The sequence below is a fragment of the Salvelinus namaycush genome, unplaced genomic scaffold, assembly GCF_016432855.1.
Source record: "Salvelinus namaycush isolate Seneca unplaced genomic scaffold, SaNama_1.0 Scaffold1705, whole genome shotgun sequence".
Classification (NCBI taxonomy): Eukaryota; Metazoa; Chordata; class Actinopteri; order Salmoniformes; family Salmonidae; genus Salvelinus; species Salvelinus namaycush.
The window spans coordinates 1-17,500 of NW_024058459.1; the positions used below are offsets into that span (position 1 = coordinate 1).

The 17,500-nt window shown below is 51.3% G+C and overlaps 1 protein-coding gene across 1 annotated transcript in view; it reads left to right on the plus strand.

Moving 5' to 3' along the window:
* Nucleotides 1–10,782: 10,782 nt before the first annotated feature.
* The window catches only part of LOC120037339 (pollen-specific leucine-rich repeat extensin-like protein 4), a gene marked incomplete at both ends in the record, with an annotated part of 43,712 nt that continues 36,994 nt past the window's right edge, over nucleotides 10,783–17,500 (plus strand). The window contains one exon of the mRNA XM_038983492.1: nucleotides 10,783–10,921. Within this exon, the coding sequence (XP_038839420.1) occupies nucleotides 10,783–10,921 (139 nt within the window). The remainder of the gene's footprint in view (nucleotides 10,922–17,500) is intronic.

Here is a 17,500-nt window from a genome sequence, read left to right on the forward strand (position 1 = left end):
TTGAGACAGGAGCGTTGGAGACAGGAGCGTTACAGACAGGAGCGTTACAGACAGGAGCGTTGGAGACAGGAGCGTTACAGACAGGAGCGTTACAGACAGGAGCGTTACAGACAGGAGCGTTACAGACAGGAGCGTTGGAGACAGGAGCGTTACAGACAGGAGCGTTACAGACAGGAGCGTTGGAGACAGGAGCGTTACAGACAGGAGCGTTGGAGACAGGAGCGTTACAGACAGGAGCGTTACAGACAGGAGCGTTACAGACAGGAGCGTTGGAGACAGGAGCGTTGGAGACAGGAGCGTTACAGACAGGAGCGTTGGAGACAGGAGCGTTACAGACAGGAGCGTTGGAGACAGGAGCGTTACAGACAGGAGCGTTGGAGACAGGAGCGTTAAGACAGGAGCGTTGGAGACAGGAGCCGTTACAGACAGGAGCGTTGGAGACAGGAGCGGTTGCAGACAGGAGCGGTTGGAGACAGGAGCGTGTGGAGACAGGAGCGTTGGAGACAGGAGCGTTGGAGACAGGAGCGTTGCAGACAGGAGCGTTGGAGACAGGAGCGTTGGAGACAGGAGCGTTGGAGACAGGAGCGTTGGGAGACAGGAGCGTTGGAGACAGGAGCGTTGGAGACAGGAGCGTTGGAGACAGGAGCGTTGGAGACAGGAGCGTTGGAGACAGGAGCGTTCAGACAGGAGCGTTACAGACAGGAAGCGTTGGAGACAGGAGCGTTACAGACAGGAGCGTTGGAGACAGGAGCGTTGGAGACAGGAGCGTTGGAGACAGGAGCGTGGGAGACAGGAGCGTTGGAGACAGGAGCGTTACAGACAGGAGCGTTGGAGACAGGAGCGTTGGAGACAGGAGCGTTGGAGACAGGAGCGTTGGAGACAGGAGCGTTGGAGACAGGAGCGTTACAGACAGGAGCGTTGGAGACAGGAGCGTTGGAGACAGGAGCGTTGGAGACAGGAGCGTTGGAGACAGGAGCGTTGGAGACAGGAGCGTTACAGACAGGAGCGTTACAGACAGGAGCGTTACAGACAGGAGCGTTGGAGACAGGAGCGTTGGAGACAGGAGCGTTGGAGACAGGAGCGTTACAGACAGGAGCGTTGGAGACAGGAGCGTTGGAGACAGGAGCGTTGGAGACAGGAGCGTTACAGACAGGAGCGTTGGAGACAGGAGCGTTACAGACAGGAGCGTTGGAGACAGGAGCGTTGGAGACAGGAGCGTTACAGACAGGAGCGTTACAGACAGGAGCGTTACAGACAGGAGCGTTACAGACAGGAGCGTTGGAGACAGGAGCGTTACAGACAGGAGCGTTACAGACAGGAGCGTTGGAGACAGGAGCGTTACAGACAGGAGCGTTGGAGACAGGAGCGTTGGAGACAGGAGCGTTACAGACAGGAGCGTTGGAGACAGGAGCGTTACAGACAGGAGCGTTGGAGACAGGAGCGTTACAGACAGGAGCGTTGGAGACAGGAGCGTTACAGACAGGAGCGTTGGAGACAGGAGCGTTGCAGACAGGAGCGTTGGAGACAGGAGCGTTGGAGACAGGAGCGTTGGAGACAGGAGCGTTGGAGACAGGAGCGTTGCAGACAGGAGCGTTGGAGACAGGAGCGTTGGAGACAGGAGCGTTGGAGACAGGAGCGTTGGAGACAGGAGCGTTGGAGACAGGAGCGTTGGAGACAGGAGCGTTGGAGACAGGAGCGTTGGAGACAGGAGCGTTACAGACAGGAGCGTTGGAGACAGGAGCGTTACAGACAGGAGCGTTGGAGACAGGAGCGTTACAGACAGGAGCGTTACAGACAGGAGCGTTGGAGACAGGAGCGTTACAGACAGGAGCGTTGGAGACAGGAGCGTTACAGACAGGAGCGTTACAGACAGGAGCGTTACAGACAGGAGCGTTGGAGACAGGAGCGTTGGAGACAGGAGCGTTACAGACAGGAGCGTTGGAGACAGGAGCGTTACAGACAGGAGCGTTGGAGACAGGAGCGTTACAGACAGGAGCGTTGGAGACAGGAGCGTTGGAGACAGGAGCGTTACAGACAGGAGCGTTGGAGACAGGAGCGTTGGAGACAGGAGCGTTACAGACAGGAGCGTTGGAGACAGGAGCGTTGGAGACAGGAGCGTTGGAGACAGGAGCGTTGGAGACAGGAGCGTTGGAGACAGGAGCGTTGGAGACAGGAGCGTTACAGACAGGAGCGTTACAGACAGGAGCGTTACAGACAGGAGCGTTACAGACAGGAGCGTTACAGACAGGAGCGTTGGAGACAGGAGCGTTGGAGACAGGAGCGTTGGAGACAGGAGCGTTGGAGACAGGAGCGTTACAGACAGGAGCGTTGCAGACAGGAGCGTTGGAGACAGGAGCGTTGGAGACAGGGAGCGTTGGAGACAGGAGCGTTACAGACAGGAGCGTTACAGACAGGAGCGTTACAGACAGGAGCGTTACAGACAGGAGCGTTACAGACAGGAGCGTTGGAGACAGGAGCGTTGGAGACAGGAGCGTTGGAGACAGGAGCGTTGGAGACAGGAGCGTTGGAGACAGGAGCGTTGGAGACAGGAGCGTTGGAGACAGGAGCGTTGGAGACAGGAGCGTTGGAGACAGGAGCGTTGGAGACAGGAGCGTTACAGACAGGAGCGTTGGAGACAGGAGCGTTGGAGACAGGAGCGTTACAGACAGGAGCGTTGGAGACAGGAGCGTTGGAGACAGGAGCGTTGGAGACAGGAGCGTTGGAGACAGGAGCGTTACAGACAGGAGCGTTACAGACAGGAGCGTTACAGACAGGAGCGTTGGAGACAGGAGCGTTACAGACAGGAGCGTTGGAGACAGGAGCGTTACAGACAGGAGCGTTGGAGACAGGAGCGTTGGAGACAGGAGCGTTGGAGACAGGAGCGTTGGAGACAGGAGCGTTGGAGACAGGAGCGTTGGAGACAGGAGCGTTGGAGACAGGAGCGTTGGAGACAGGAGCGTTACAGACAGGAGCGTTGGAGACAGGAGCGTTACAGACAGGAGCGTTACAGACAGGAGCGTTGGAGACAGGAGCGTTGGAGACAGGAGCGTTACAGACAGGAGCGTTACAGACAGGAGCGTTGGAGACAGGAGCGTTACAGACAGGAGCGTTACAGACAGGAGCGTTGGAGACAGGAGCGTTGGAGACAGGAGCGTTGGAGACAGGAGCGTTACAGACAGGAGCGTTGCAGACAGGAGCGTTGGAGACAGGAGCGTTGGAGACAGGAGCGTTGGAGACAGGAGCGTTGGAGACAGGAGCGTTGGAGACAGGAGCGTTGGAGACAGGAGCGTTGGAGACAGGAGCGTTGGAGACAGGAGCGTTACAGACAGGAGCGTTGGAGACAGGAGCGTTACAGACAGGAGCGTTGGAGACAGGAGCGTTACAGACAGGAGCGTTAGACAGGAGCGTTGGAGACAGGAGCGTTACAGACAGGAGCGTTGGAGACAGGAGCGTTACAGACAGGAGCGTTACAGACAGGAGCGTTACAGACAGGAGCGTTGGAGACAGGAGCGTTGGAGACAGGAGCGTTACAGACAGGAGCGTTGGAGACAGGAGCGTTGGAGACAGGAGCGTTGGAGACAGGAGCGTTACAGACAGGAGCGTTGGAGACAGGAGCGTTGGAGACAGGAGCGTTACAGACAGGAGCGTTGGAGACAGGAGCGTTGGAGACAGGAGCGTTACAGACAGGAGCGTTGGAGACAGGAGCGTTGGAGACAGGAGCGTTGGAGACAGGAGCGTTGGAGACAGGAGCGTTGGAGACAGGAGCGTTACAGACAGGAGCGTTGGAGACAGGAGCGTTACAGACAGGAGCGTTACAGACAGGAGCGTTACAGACAGGAGCGTTACAGACAGGAGCGTTGGAGACAGGAGCGTTGGAGACAGGAGCGTTGGAGACAGGAGCGTTGGAGACAGGAGCGTTACAGACAGGAGCGTTGCAGACAGGAGCGTTGCAGACAGGAGCGTTGGAGACAGGAGCGTTGGAGACAGGAGCGTTGGAGACAGGAGCGTTACAGACAGGAGCGTTACAGACAGGAGCGTTACAGACAGGAGCGTTACAGACAGGAGCGTTACAGACAGGAGCGTTACAGACAGGAGCGTTGGAGACAGGAGCGTTGGAGACAGGAGCGTTGGAGACAGGAGCGTTGGAGACAGGAGCGTTGGAGACAGGAGCGTTGGAGACAGGAGCGTTGGAGACAGGAGCGTTGGAGACAGGAGCGTTGGAGACAGGAGCGTTGGAGACAGGAGCGTTACAGACAGGAGCGTTACAGACAGGAGCGTTACAGACAGGAGCGTTACAGACAGGAGCGTTACAGACAGGAGCGTTACAGACAGGAGCGTTACAGACAGGAGCGTTACAGACAGCGTTGGAGACAGGAGCGTTGGAGACAGGAGCGTTGGAGACAGGAGCGTTACAGACAGGAGCGTTGGAGACAGGAGCGTTGGAGACAGGAGCGTTACAGACAGGAGCGTTGGAGACAGGAGCGTTGGAGACAGGAGCGTTAGACAGGAGCGTTAGACAGGAGCGTTACAGACAGGAGCGTTACAGACAGGAGCGTTGGAGACAGGAGCGTTGGAGACAGGAGCGTTACAGACAGGAGCGTTGGAGACAGGAGCGTTACAGACAGGAGCGTTACAGACAGGAGCGTTGGAGACAGGAGCGTTGGAGACAGGAGCGTTACAGACAGGAGCGTTACAGACAGGAGCGTTACAGACAGGAGCGTTGGAGACAGGAGCGTTGGAGACAGGAGCGTTGGAGACAGGAGCGTTGGAGACAGCAGCGTTGGAGACAGGAGCGTTACAGACAGGAGCGTTACAGACAGGAGCGTTGGAGACAGGAGCGTTGGAGACAGGAGCGTTGGAGACAGGAGCGTTGGAGACAGGAGCGTTACAGACAGGAGCGTTACAGACAGGAGCGTTACAGACAGGAGCGTTACAGACAGGAGCGTTACAGACAGGAGCGTTGGAGACAGGAGCGTTGGAGACAGGAGCGTTGGAGACAGGAGCGTTACAGACAGGAGCGTTGGAGACAGGAGCGTTGGAGACAGGAGCGTTGGAGACAGGAGCGTTACAGACAGGAGCGTTGGAGACAGGAGCGTTGCAGACAGGAGCGTTGCAGACAGGAGCGTTGGAGACAGGAGCGTTGGAGACAGGAGCGTTGGAGACAGGAGCGTTGGAGACAGGAGCGTTGGAGACAGGAGCGTTGGAGACAGGAGCGTTGGAGACAGGAGCGTTGGAGACAGGAGCGTTGGAGACAGGAGCGTTGGAGACAGGAGCGTTACAGACAGGAGCGTTGGAGACAGGAGCGTTGGAGACAGGAGCGTTGGAGACAGGAGCGTTACAGACAGGAGCGTTACAGACAGGAGCGTTGGAGACAGGAGCGTTGGAGACAGGAGCGTTGGAGACAGGAGCGTTGGAGACAGGAGCGTTACAGACAGGAGCGTTACAGACAGGAGCGTTACAGACAGGAGCGTTGGAGACAGGAGCGTTACAGACAGGAGCGTTACAGACGCATATATATTCAGGAGGTGATATGTATCCAGGAGGTGATAAGTATCCAGGAGGTGATAAGTATCCAGGAGGTGATAAGTATCCAGGAGGTGATAAGTATCCAGGAGGTGATAAGTATCCAGGAGGTGATAAGTATCCAGGAGGTGATAAGTATCCAGGAGGTGATATGTATCCAGGAGGTGATATGTATCCAGGAGGTGATATGTATCCAGGAGGTGATATGTGTCCAGGAGGTGATATATCCAGGAGGTGATATATCCAGGAGGTGATATATCCAGGAGGTGATATATATCCAGGAGGTGATATATATCCAGGAGGTGATATATATCCAGGAGGTGATATATATCCAGGAGGTGATATATATCCAGGAGGTGATATATATCCAGGAGGTGATATATATATATCCAGGAGGTGATATATATATATCCAGGAGGTGATATATATATATCCAGGAGGTGAGATATATATCCAGGAGGTGAGATATATATCCAGGAGGTGAGATATATATCCAGGAGGTGAGATATATATCCAGGAGGTGATATATATATATCCAGGAGGTGAGATATATATCCAGGAGGTGAGATATATATCCAGGAGGTGAGATATATATCCAGGAGGTGATGTATATCCAGGTTCTTAGTTTCAGGAGGAACATAACACTTTATATAAACACAGATATGATCCACTCAGTGGAAAAGTAGAAATTAATATTAGCATCTCAACAATATTTGTCAGTTATATCACATCAAGTGATCTGTGTGTGTGTGTGTGTGTGTGTGTGTGTGTGTGTGTGTGTGTGTGTGTGTGTGTGTGTGTGTGTGTGTGTGTGTGTGTGTGTGTGTGTGTGTGTGTGTGTGTGTGTGTGTGTGTGTGTGTGTGTGTGTGTGTGTGTGGGCCCCTGCCAGATGTCATACTGTAGCTAGCTGCTGCTGCTGTCGGGTGCCAGTGGTGTTTCCCCCCCCACACACAGGGCCAGGGCCGAGCAGAACGGCCGTGAGCTGCAGTCTGCCAGCTCCGTGTGAGGCCGCTCTACACAAACATTCCCCCGTCACCGACCCCTGGCCCCGAGCCTTCAGCCCCCACCTCATCCCCTGTGTTGCTCTTGGAGCCCACGGCCCTGTTGGAGCCTCTTTGCCTGCAGCCTTGTAGCCAGCCCAGCATTCTGCTCTCTCCTACCATCCCCTCCCCTTCTCTCCTACCATCCCCTCCCCTTCTCTCCCTTCCCTTCCCTCCCTTCCCCTCCCCTTCTCTCCCTTCCCTTCCCTCCCTTCCCCTCCCCTTCTCTCCCTTCCCCTCCCCTTCTCTCCCTTCCCCTCCCCTTCTCTCCCTTCCCCTCCCCTTCTCTCCTACCATCCCCTCCCCTTCTCTCCCTTCCCTGCCCTCCCCTCCCCTCTCCACCCCCCTCTCCTCTCCCCTCTCCCCTCCCTCCCCTCTCCACTCCCCTCTCCTCCTCTCTCATCCCTTCTCTCCCCTCCTCCCCTCTCCTCTTCCATTTATCCTCCTCTCCTCTCTCCTCTCTCCTCTCTCCTCTCTCCTCCTCTCCTCTCTCCTCCTCTCCTCTCTCCTCTCCTCCTCTCCTCCTCTCCTCCCCTCTCCTCTCCTCCTCTCCTCTCTCCTCCTCTCTCCTCTCCTCTCCTCTCCTCTCTCCTCTCTCCTCCTCTCTCCTCTCTCCTCCTCTCTCCTCCCCTCTCCTCTCCTCTCTCCTCTCTCCTCCTTTCTCCTCTCCTCCTCTCTCCTCTCCTCTCCTCCCCTCTCCTCTCACCTCTCTCCTCTCTCCTCCCCTCTCCTCTCCTCTCCTCTCCTCTCTCCTCCTCTCCTCCCCTCTCCTCTCCTCTCTCCTCTCTCCTCCTCTCCCCTCTCCTCTCCTCTCCTCTCTCCTCCCCTCTCCTCTCCTCTCTCCTCTCTCCTCTCTCCTCTCCTCTCCTCCCCTCTCCTCCTCTCCACTGCCCTCCAGGCCCTTGTGTTTCTCAGGTTAACCTTCCTCTTTTAATTATTGAAGCTGCCTGAAGTTAATGTCCATGACAGGCAGTCATGTCCTGTTGTCTCTGACAACCAGAGACGACCTACACTGTCAATACAAAAGTATGTGGACACATTACATTACATTAGTGGATTCGGCTATTTCAGCCACACCCATTGCTGACAGGTGTATAAAATCAAGCACACAGCCATGCAATCTCCATAAACAAACATTGGCAGTAGAATGTGCCTTACTGAAGAGCTCAGTGAATTTCAACATGGTATCGTCATAGGATGCCACCTTTCCAACAAGTCAGTTCATAACATTTCTGCCCTGCTACAGCTGGCCCCCGGTCAACTGTAAGTGCTGTTATTGTGAAGTAGAAACGTCCAGGAGCAACAACGGCTCAGCCGCGAAGTGGTAGGCCACACAAGCTCAGAAAACGGGGCTGCCGAGTGCTGAATCGTGTAGCACGAAAAAAATTGTCTGTCCTCGGTTGCAACACTCAGTACTGAGTTCATAACTGCCTCTGGAAGCAACGTCAGCACGACAACTGTTCATGAAATGGGTTTCCATGGCTGAGCAGCCGCACACAAGCCTAAGATCACCATGCACAATGCCAAGCGTCGGCTGGACTGGTGTAAAGCTCGCCGCCATTGGACTCTGGAGCAGTGGAAACGCGTTCTCTGGAGTGATGAATCACGCTTCACCATCTGGCAGTCGACGGACGAATCTGGGTTTGGCGGATGCCAGGAGAACGCTACCTGGCCCAATGCATAGTGCCAACTGTAAAGTTTGGTGGAGGAGGAATAATGGTCTGGGGCTGTTTTTCATGGTTCGGGCCCCTTAGTTCCAGTGAAGGGAAATCTTAACACTACAGCATACAATGACATTCTAGACGATTCTGTGCTTCCAACTTTGTGGCAACAGTTTGGGGAAGGCCCTTTCCTGTTTCAGCATGACAATGCCCCCGTGCACAAAGCGCTGTCCATACATACATGGTTTGTTGTGATCGATGTGGAAGAACTTGACTGGCCTGCACAGAGCCCTGACCTCAACCCCATCGACACCTTTGGGATGAATTGGAACGCCGACTGCGAGCCAGGCCTAATCGCCCAACATCAGTTCCCGACCTCACTAATGCTCTTGTGGCTGAATGGAAGCAAGTCCCCGCAGCAATGTTCCAACATCTAGTGGAAAGCCTTCCCAGAAGAGTGGAGGCTGTTATAGCAGCAATGTTCCAACATCTAGTGGAAAGCCTTCCCAGAAGAGTGGAGGCTGTTATAGCAGCAATGTTCCAACATCTAGTGGAAAGCCTTCCCAGAAGAGTGGAGGCTGTTATAGCAGCAATGTTCCAACATCTAGTGGAAAGCCTTCCCAGAAGAGTGGAGGCTGTTATAGCAGCAATGTTCCAACATCTAGTGGAAAGCCTTCCCAGAAGAGTGGAGGCTGTTATAGCAGCAATGTTCCAACATCTAGTGGAAAGCCTTCCCAGAAGAGTGGAGGCTGTTATAGCAGCAATGTTCCAACATCTAGTGGAAAGCCTTCCCAGAAGAGTGGAGGCTGTTATAGCAGCAATGTTCCAACATCTAGTGGAAAGCCTTCCCAGAAGAGTGGAGGCTGTTATAGCAGCAATGTTCCAACATCTAGTGGAAAGCCTTCCCAGAAGAGTGGAGGCTGTTATAGCAGCAATGTTCCAACATCTAGTGGAAAGCCTTCCCAGAAGAGTGGAGGCTGTTATAGCAGCAATGTTCCAACATCTAGTGGAAAGCCTTCCCAGAAGAGTGGAGGCTGTTATAGCAGCAATGTTCCAACATCTAGTGGAAAGCCTTCCCAGAAGAGTGGAGGCTGTTATAGCAGCAATGTTCCAACATCTAGTGGAAAGCCTTCCCAGAAGAGTGGAGGCTGTTATAGCAGCAATGTTCCAACATCTAGTGGAAAGCCTTCCCAGAAGAGTGGAGGCTGTTATAGCAGCAATGTTCCAACATCTAGTGGAAAGCCTTCCCAGAAGACTGGAGGCTGTTATAGCAGCAATGTTCCAACATCTAGTGGAAAGCCTTCCCAGAAGAGTGGAGGCTGTTATAGCAGCAATGTTCCAACATCTAGTGGAAAGCCTTCCCAGAAGAGTGGAGGCTGTTATAGCAGCAATGTTCCAACATCTAGTGGAAAGCCTTCCCAGAAGAGTGGAGGCTGTTATAGCAGCAATGTTCCAACATCTAGTGGAAAGCCTTCCCAGAAGAGTGGAGGCTGTTATAGCAGCAATGTTCCAACATCTAGTGGAAAGCCTTCCCAGAAGAGTGGAGGCTGTTATAGCAGCAATGTTCCAACATCTAGTGGAAAGCCTTCCCAGAAGAGTGGAGGCTGTTATAGCAGCAATGTTCCAACATTTAGTGGAAAGCCTTCCCAGAAGAGTGGAGGCTGTTATAGCAGCAATGTTCCAACATCTAGTGGAAAGCCTTCCCAGAAGAATGGAGGCTGTTACAGCAGCAATGTTCCAACATCTAGTGGAAAGCCTTCCCAGAAGAGTGGAGGCTGTTATGGCAGCAAAAGGGGGGAAACCATATTAACACCCATGATTTTGGAATAAGATGTTGGACTAGCAGGTGTCCACATCCTGTTGGTCATGTAGTGTAATGTTTTGTACCCTCTCTGAGAAGCAGCCCTGTCTGACTCAGACTACATGGTCAGGGCTGATGGAGCAGGCTTGGTCATGTAGTGTAATGTGTTGTACTCTGAGAAGCAGCCCTGTCTGACTCAGACTACATGGTCAGGGCTGATGGAGCAGGCTTGGTCATGTAGTGTAATGTGTTGTACTCTGAGAAGCAGTCCTGTCTGACTCAGACTACATGGTCAGGGCTGATGGAGCAGGCTTGGTCATGTAGTGTAATGTGTTGTACTCTGAGAAGCAGCCCTGTCTGACTCAGACTACATGGTCAGGGCTGATGGAGCAGGCTTGGTCATGTAGTGTAATGTGTTGTACTCTGAGAAGCAGCCCTGTCTGACTCAGACTACATGGTCAGGGCTGATGGAGCAGGCTTGGTCATGTAGTGTAATGTGTTGTACCCTCTCTGAGAAGCAGTCCTGTCTGACTCAGACTACATGGTCAGGGCTGATGGAGCAGGCTGGAGAAATGTTGCTTTTAGGTAAATCTAACAAGCAGCTGTTACTGGACGCGTCACTATGGCATTATGCCCGACCACTGAAATCATTTAAATAAATACACTGATGATAAGTGTATCTTAGCTTGGTTCTAGTCAAGTCTCTTTGGTGGCTGAGTCACCGTGTGACGTCGTGGTGGTGTGGTGTGATTGCAGGCCGCGGTGACGGTTCCCATGTCCATGTCCAAGCGGAGGGAGGACGAGGTGTCTGTGGGGAGCTTGCCATTTGCCAAGCAGCCATCCAATCAGGCCTCAGACTACGCCAGCAGCCCGGTCAAGACCAAGACTGTCACAGGTAGGAACAGTCTTCATCTCTGTCTTCATCTCTGTCTTCATCTCTGTCTCCATCTCTGTCTCCGTCTCTGTCTCCGTCTCTGTCTCCATCTCTGTCTCCATCTCTGTCTCCATCTCTGTCTCCATCTCTGTCTCCGTCTCTGTCTCCATCTCTGTCTCCATCTCTGTCTCCGTCTCCGTCTCTGTCTCCGTCTCCGTCTCTGTCTCCGTCTCTGTCTCCGTCTCCGTCTCCGTCTCCGTCTCCGTCTCTGTCTCTGTCTCCGTCTCCGTCTCCGTCTCCGTCTCTGTCTCTGTCTCTGTCTCTGTCTCTGTCTCTGTCTCTGTCTCTGTCTCTGTCTCTGTCTCTGTCTCCTTCTCTGTCTCCTTCTCTGTCTCTGTCTCTGTCTCCTTCTCTGTCTCTGTCTCTGTCTCCGTCTCCGTCTCCGTCTCCGTCTCCGTCTCCGTCTCTGTCTCCATCTCCGTCTCCATCTCCGTCTCCATCTCCGTCTCCATCTCTGTCTCCATCTCCGTCTCCATCTCCGTCTCCATCTCTGTCTCCATCTCTGTCTCCCCGTCACTGTCTCCATCTCTGTCTCCATCTCCGTCTCCATCTATGTCTCCGTCTCCATCTCTGTCTCCCCGTCACTGTCTCCATCTCTGTCTCCATCTCTGTCTCCGTCTCTGTCTCCGTCTCCATTTCCGTCTCCATCTCTGTCTCCGTCTCCATCTCCGTCTCCATCTCTGTCTCCATCTCTGTCTCCATCTCTGTCTCCCCGTCACTGTCTCCATCTCTGTCTCCATCTCTGTCTCCATCTCTGTCTCCATCTCTGTCTCCATCTCTGTCTCCGTCTCTGTCTCCATCTCTGTCTCCATCTCTGTCTCCGTCTCCGTCTCCGTCTCCGTCTCCGTCTCCGTCTCCGTCTCCGTCTCCGTCCCTGTCCCTGTCTCCGTCTCTGTCTCCGTCTCTGTCTCCATCTCCGTCTCCATCTATGTCTCCGTCTCCATCTCTGTCTCCCCGTCACTGTCTCCGTCTCTGTCTCCATCTCTGTCTCCGTCTCTGTCTCCGTCTCCATTTCCGTCTCCATCTCTGTCTCCGTCTCCATCTCTGTCTCCATCTCCGTCTCCATCTCTGTCTCCATCTCTGTCTCCCCGTCACTGTCTCCATCTCTGTCTCCATCTCTGTCTCCATCTCTGTCTCCATCTCTGTCTCCATCTCTGTCTCCATCTCTGTCTCCGTCTCTGTCTCCGTCTCTGTCTCCATCTCTGTCTCCGTCTCCATCTCTGTCTCTGTCTCCATCTCCGTCTCCATCTCCGTCTCCATCTCCGTCTCCGTCTCTGTCTCCGTCTCCGTCTCCGTCTCTGTCTCCGTCTCCATCTCTGTCTCCATCTCTGTCTCCATCTCTGTCTCCGTCTCTGTCTCTGTCTCCATCTCTGTCTCCATCTCTGTCTCCATCTCCGTCTCCATCTCTGTCTCCATCTCTGTCTCCATCTCTGTCTCCATCTCTGTCTCCATCTCTGTCTCCATCTCTGTCTCCATCTCCGTCTCCATCTCTGTCTCCATCTCCGTCTCCATCTCTGTCTCCATCTCTGTCTCCGTCTCTGTCTCCATCTCCATCTCCGTCTCCGTCTCCATCTCTGTCTCCATCTCTGTCTCCGTCTCTGTCTCTTTCTCTGTTACCTGAGGGGTTTCCCAGGTAGGTACACACAGTGCTGTGTCTGTCTCTCGGGGTCTCTGTCTCTCGTGGTCTCTGTCTCTGTCTCTCTGGGTCTCTGTCTCTCTCGGGGTCTCTGTCTCTCTGGGTCTCTGTCTCTCGTGGTCTCTGTCTCTGTCTCTCTGGGTCTCTGTCTCTCTCGGGGTCTCTGTCTCTCTGGGTCTCTGTCTCTCTGGGTCTCTGTCTCTCTGGGTCTTTCTCTCTATCTCTGGGTCTCTATCTCTGGGTCTCTGTCTCTCTCGGGGTCTCTAGGTCTCTGTCTCTCTGGGTCTCTGTCTCTCTCTCTCTGGGTCTCTCTCTCTGGGTCTCTCTCTCTGGTCTCTGGGTCTCTGTCTCTCTGGGTCTCTGTCTCTCTCTGGGTCTCTGTCTCTCTCTGGGTCTCTGTCTCTCTCTGGGTCTCTCTCTCTGGTCTCTGTTTCTCTGGGTCTCTGTCTCTCTGGGTCTCTGGTCTCTGTCTCTCGGGGTCTCTGTCTCTCTGGGTCTCTGTCTCTCTGGGTCTCTGTCTCTCTGGGTCTCTGTCTCTCTGGGTCTCTGTCTCTCTGGGTCTCTGTCTCTCTGGGTCTCTGTCTCTCTGGGTCTCTGTCTCTCTGGTCTCTGTCTCTCTCTGGGTCTCTCTCTCTGGTCTCTGTCTCTCTGGGTCTTTGTCTCTCTGGGTCTCTGTCTCTCTGGGTCTCTGTCTCTCTGGGTCTCTGGTCTCTGTCTCTCGGGGTCTCTGTCTCTCTGGGTCTCTGTCTCTCGGGGTCTCTGTCTCTCTGGGTCTCTGTCTCTCTGGTCTCTGTCTCTCTCTGGGTCTCTGTCTCTCTCTGGGTCTCTCTCTCTGGGTCTCTCTCTCTCTGTCTCTCTCTGGGTCTCTGTCTCTCTCTGGGTCTCTCTCTCTGGTCTCTGTCTCTCTGGGTCTTTGTCTCTCTGGGTCTCTGTCTCTCTGGGTCTCTGGTCTCTGTCTCTCGGGGTCTCTGTCTCTCGGGGTCTCTGTCTCTCTGGGTCTCTGTCTCTCTCTGGGTCTCTGTCTCTCTCTGGGTCTCTGTCTCTCTCTGGGTCTCTGTCTCTCTCTGGGTCTCTGTCTCTCTCTGGGTCTCTGTCTCTCTCTGGGTCTCTGTCTCTCTCTGGGTCTCTCTCTCTGGTCTCTGTCTCTCGGGGTCTCTGTCTCTCTGGGTCTCTGTCTCTCTGGGTCTCTGGTCTCTGTCTCTCTGGGTCTCTGTCTCTCTGGGTCTCTGGTCTCTGTCTCTCTGGGTCTCTGTCTCTCTGGGTCTCGGCCCGCCACCTGAGTGATCCTGTGTTGTGGATGTTATACCACCACTGTGTTTTCCTCTGGTTGTTGTCCATGTTGCCATGTGTCTGTTGCCGTGTGTCTGTTTATATTGTATCTGGGCCCAGAAGCTGCTTCATGCTACTTTTCCACTTACTGGGACCCCCCTCATTGAAAACAGTCATTTGCCATCCTTTCATTGGATGAGATGCCGGTGCAGAGAAACATACTCCTCCCATTCCCTCTAGCATGGGGTCTTGGGGTTTCTCAGCTGGAAACTCTGAGGGAGGAGAGGAGGAAAGGAGGGGAGGAGGGGAGGAAGGGAGGAGAGGAAGAGGGGATGAGAGGAGAAAGGGAGGGGAGGAGAGGAATAAGACTACACGGACAGATGGGACCTGATCCTAGATCCTAATGAATAAGACTACATGGACAGATGGGACCTGATCCTAGATCCTAATGAATAAGACTACATGGACAGATCCTAGACCACCAGCCCTACTGTGGGATGATTTGTGGATAGGTATCTACAGTATTTACCTACCGTATTTACCTAATGTATTTACCTACCGTATTTAGGTTTCTACAGTATTTACCTACCATATTTACCTACTGTATTTAGGTTTCTACAGTATTTACCTACCGTATTTAGGTTTCTACAGTATTTACCTACCATATTTAGGTTTCTACTGTATTTAGGTTTCTACAGTATTTACCTACCGTATTTACCTACCGTATTTAGGTTTCTACAGTATTTAGGTTTCTACAGTATTTACCTACTGTATTTAGGTTTCTACAGTATTTACCTACCGTATTTAGGTTTCTACAGTATTTAGCTACTGTATTTAGGTTTCTACAGTATTTAGGTTTCTACAGTATTTACCTACCATATTTACCTACTGTATTTAGGTTTCTACAGTATTTAGGTTTCTACAGTATTTACCTACCGTATTTAGGTTTCTACAGTATTTACCTACCATATTTACCTACTGTATTTAGGTTTCTACAGTATTTACCTACCGTATTTAGGTATCTACAGTATTCACCTACCATATTTAGGTTTCTACTGTATTTAGGTTTCTACAGTATTTACCTACCGTATTTACCTACCGTATTTAGGTTTCTACAGTATTTAGGTTTCTACAGTATTTACCTACAGTATTTAGGTTTTCACAGTATTCACCTACAGTATTTAGGTTTCTACAGTATTTACCTACCGTATTTACCTACTGTATTTAGGTTTCTACAGTATTTACCTACTGTATTTAGGTTTCTACAGTATTTACCTACCGTATTTACCTACTGTATTTAGGTTTCTACAGTATTTACCTACTGTATTTAGGTTTCTACAGTATTCACCTACGGTATTTACCTACAGTAATTATAATTTCTACAGTATTCACCTACAGTATTTACCTACCATATTTACCTACTGTATTTATGTTTTCACAGTATTCACCTACAGTATTTAGGTTTCTACCGTATTTACCTACCGTATTTACCTACAGTAATTAGAATTTCTCCAGTATTTACCTACAGTAATTAGAATTTCTCCAGTATTTACCTACAGTATTTAGGTTTCTACCGTACAGTATTTGTTTCTCCAGTATTTACCTACAGTATTTACCGACAGTATTGAGACTTCAGCTCCTCTAAGACACATTACGGTTGAACAAGGCTCTGCCAAAAGATTGCAACAAGCAGCATTAGAAATAAGCATGTGTCGTGTTTTCATTAGTTGAGTGCCTTGGACATGTCTTCCCCACCAGGAGATGAGACGGACCCTGCTTTCCTCTTAGTCGTGTTCTCACTGTAAATACTAGCATGTGTATTTTCCCCCCGTTGAGTGTTTTGATAGGAAAATGCTCCTATGACGTTTTCTACCACTAAATAATCCATTAGGGATCTTTTTTTCCCGAGCTCTTTAAAAGACGCCGAAAGCACAGCGGTGAAAAGGTCGACTGGCGTTTTAATCTCAACTAATGCCTTTCCCCATATCGCACTCGTCTTTTGTTTATTCACATCTACTACAGTACATTCCCTCGTTAAAATGGAGTTGGTATAGCGTGGGTAAACAGTCCGTAAACAGTCCGTAAACAGTTGGTAAACAGTCAGCCGGGGCGTCCCGGTGTATACAAACCACCCTAGCAGTCTGCAGCCTGTCAGTAGCACCTTCTCAGAGCTCCACCTCAGGTCCTGTTGTCTGTTTGTCCGTCAGTGTTTTTGACCTAAAATAATCAACTAGTTTCCACAATATTACTGGCCCGTTGAATAGGCACCAGCTCTGTTGTTCAGTCTAGACCAGGAAGTGGGCAGCCATATGACCTGTGTTGGTGTGATACGTCCAATGTGATGTTTCTACGTATGTTTCCTGTATATTACCATGTACCGTGTAGTACATGATGAGAACGACAGGGTCACTGGCTCTTCTGTTTGGTCCATTCCAAAATATGTGACCGACCACCTCGATTAGGTCTTATGTAGCAACATTTTAATTTATTTTAATTATGTTTTTTTTTTACATTGGATTAAAGTAGAGACTCAGAGCTATAAAATGGTAGATCAACACTACAGTTGAGGAACAATGGGGGAAAGTAATTCTGCTTTGGTAAACTTGTAACCTCACTTTTGAGAAAATGGCCCTTGAATATTTTGGTAAACCTACTGGAGAGCTCTTCTTTGTCTACGCCCATTCAGCATCGTTCACACCCTTTTAAGCATTAGCCCCACCCATCTCTTTAAGGATTCTTTATGTGAGGCCATGTGCTAAACAGAGTGAGTTATGTAGTAAACAACCAAAGATTTCAAGACTAAAAGTGGTGAAAGTATTAGCCTAAAATAAGGAAAAACTCCAGGTAAAAATACACTTGATTTAGTCCTTGGCCTTTATCCTAATCTGACTTTGATAAAAATGCACCTTAATTTAATCCTTGGCCTTTATCCTAATCTGACTTTGGTAAAAATACACTTGATTTAGTCCTTGGCCTTTATCCTAATCTGACTTTGATAAAAATGCACCTTAATTTAATCTAATCTAATCTGACAGTCTCTCTTGATTGGCTAGTAGAGGGCCTACAGGAAGTTGTTTGGTTGGACCAGTCTCTCTTGATTGGCTAGTAGAGGGCCTACAGGGAAGTTGTTTGGTTGGACCAGTCTCTCTTGATTGGCTAGGAGAGGGCCTACAGGAAGTTGTTTGGTAGGAACAATCAATCAATCAATTTTATTTTATATAGCCCTTCGTACATCAGCTAATATCTCGAAGTGCTGTACAGAAACCCAGCCTAAAACCCCAAACAGCTAGTAATGCAGGTGTAGAAGCACGGTGGCTAGGAAAAACTCCCTAGAAAGGCCAAAACCTAGGAAGAAACCTAGAGAGGAACCAGGCTATGAGGGGTGGCCAGTCCTCTTCTGGCTGTGCCGGGTGGAGATTATAACAGAACTATGCCAAGATGTTCAAAAATGTTCATAAGTGACAAGCATGGTCAAATAATAATCATGAATAATTTTCAGTTGGCTTTTCATAGCTGATCATTAAGAGTTGAAAAACAACAGGTCTGGGACAGGTGGCGGTTCCATAACCGCAGGCAGAACAGCTGAAACTGGAATAGCAGCAAGGCCAGGCGGACTGGGGACAGCAAGGAGTCAC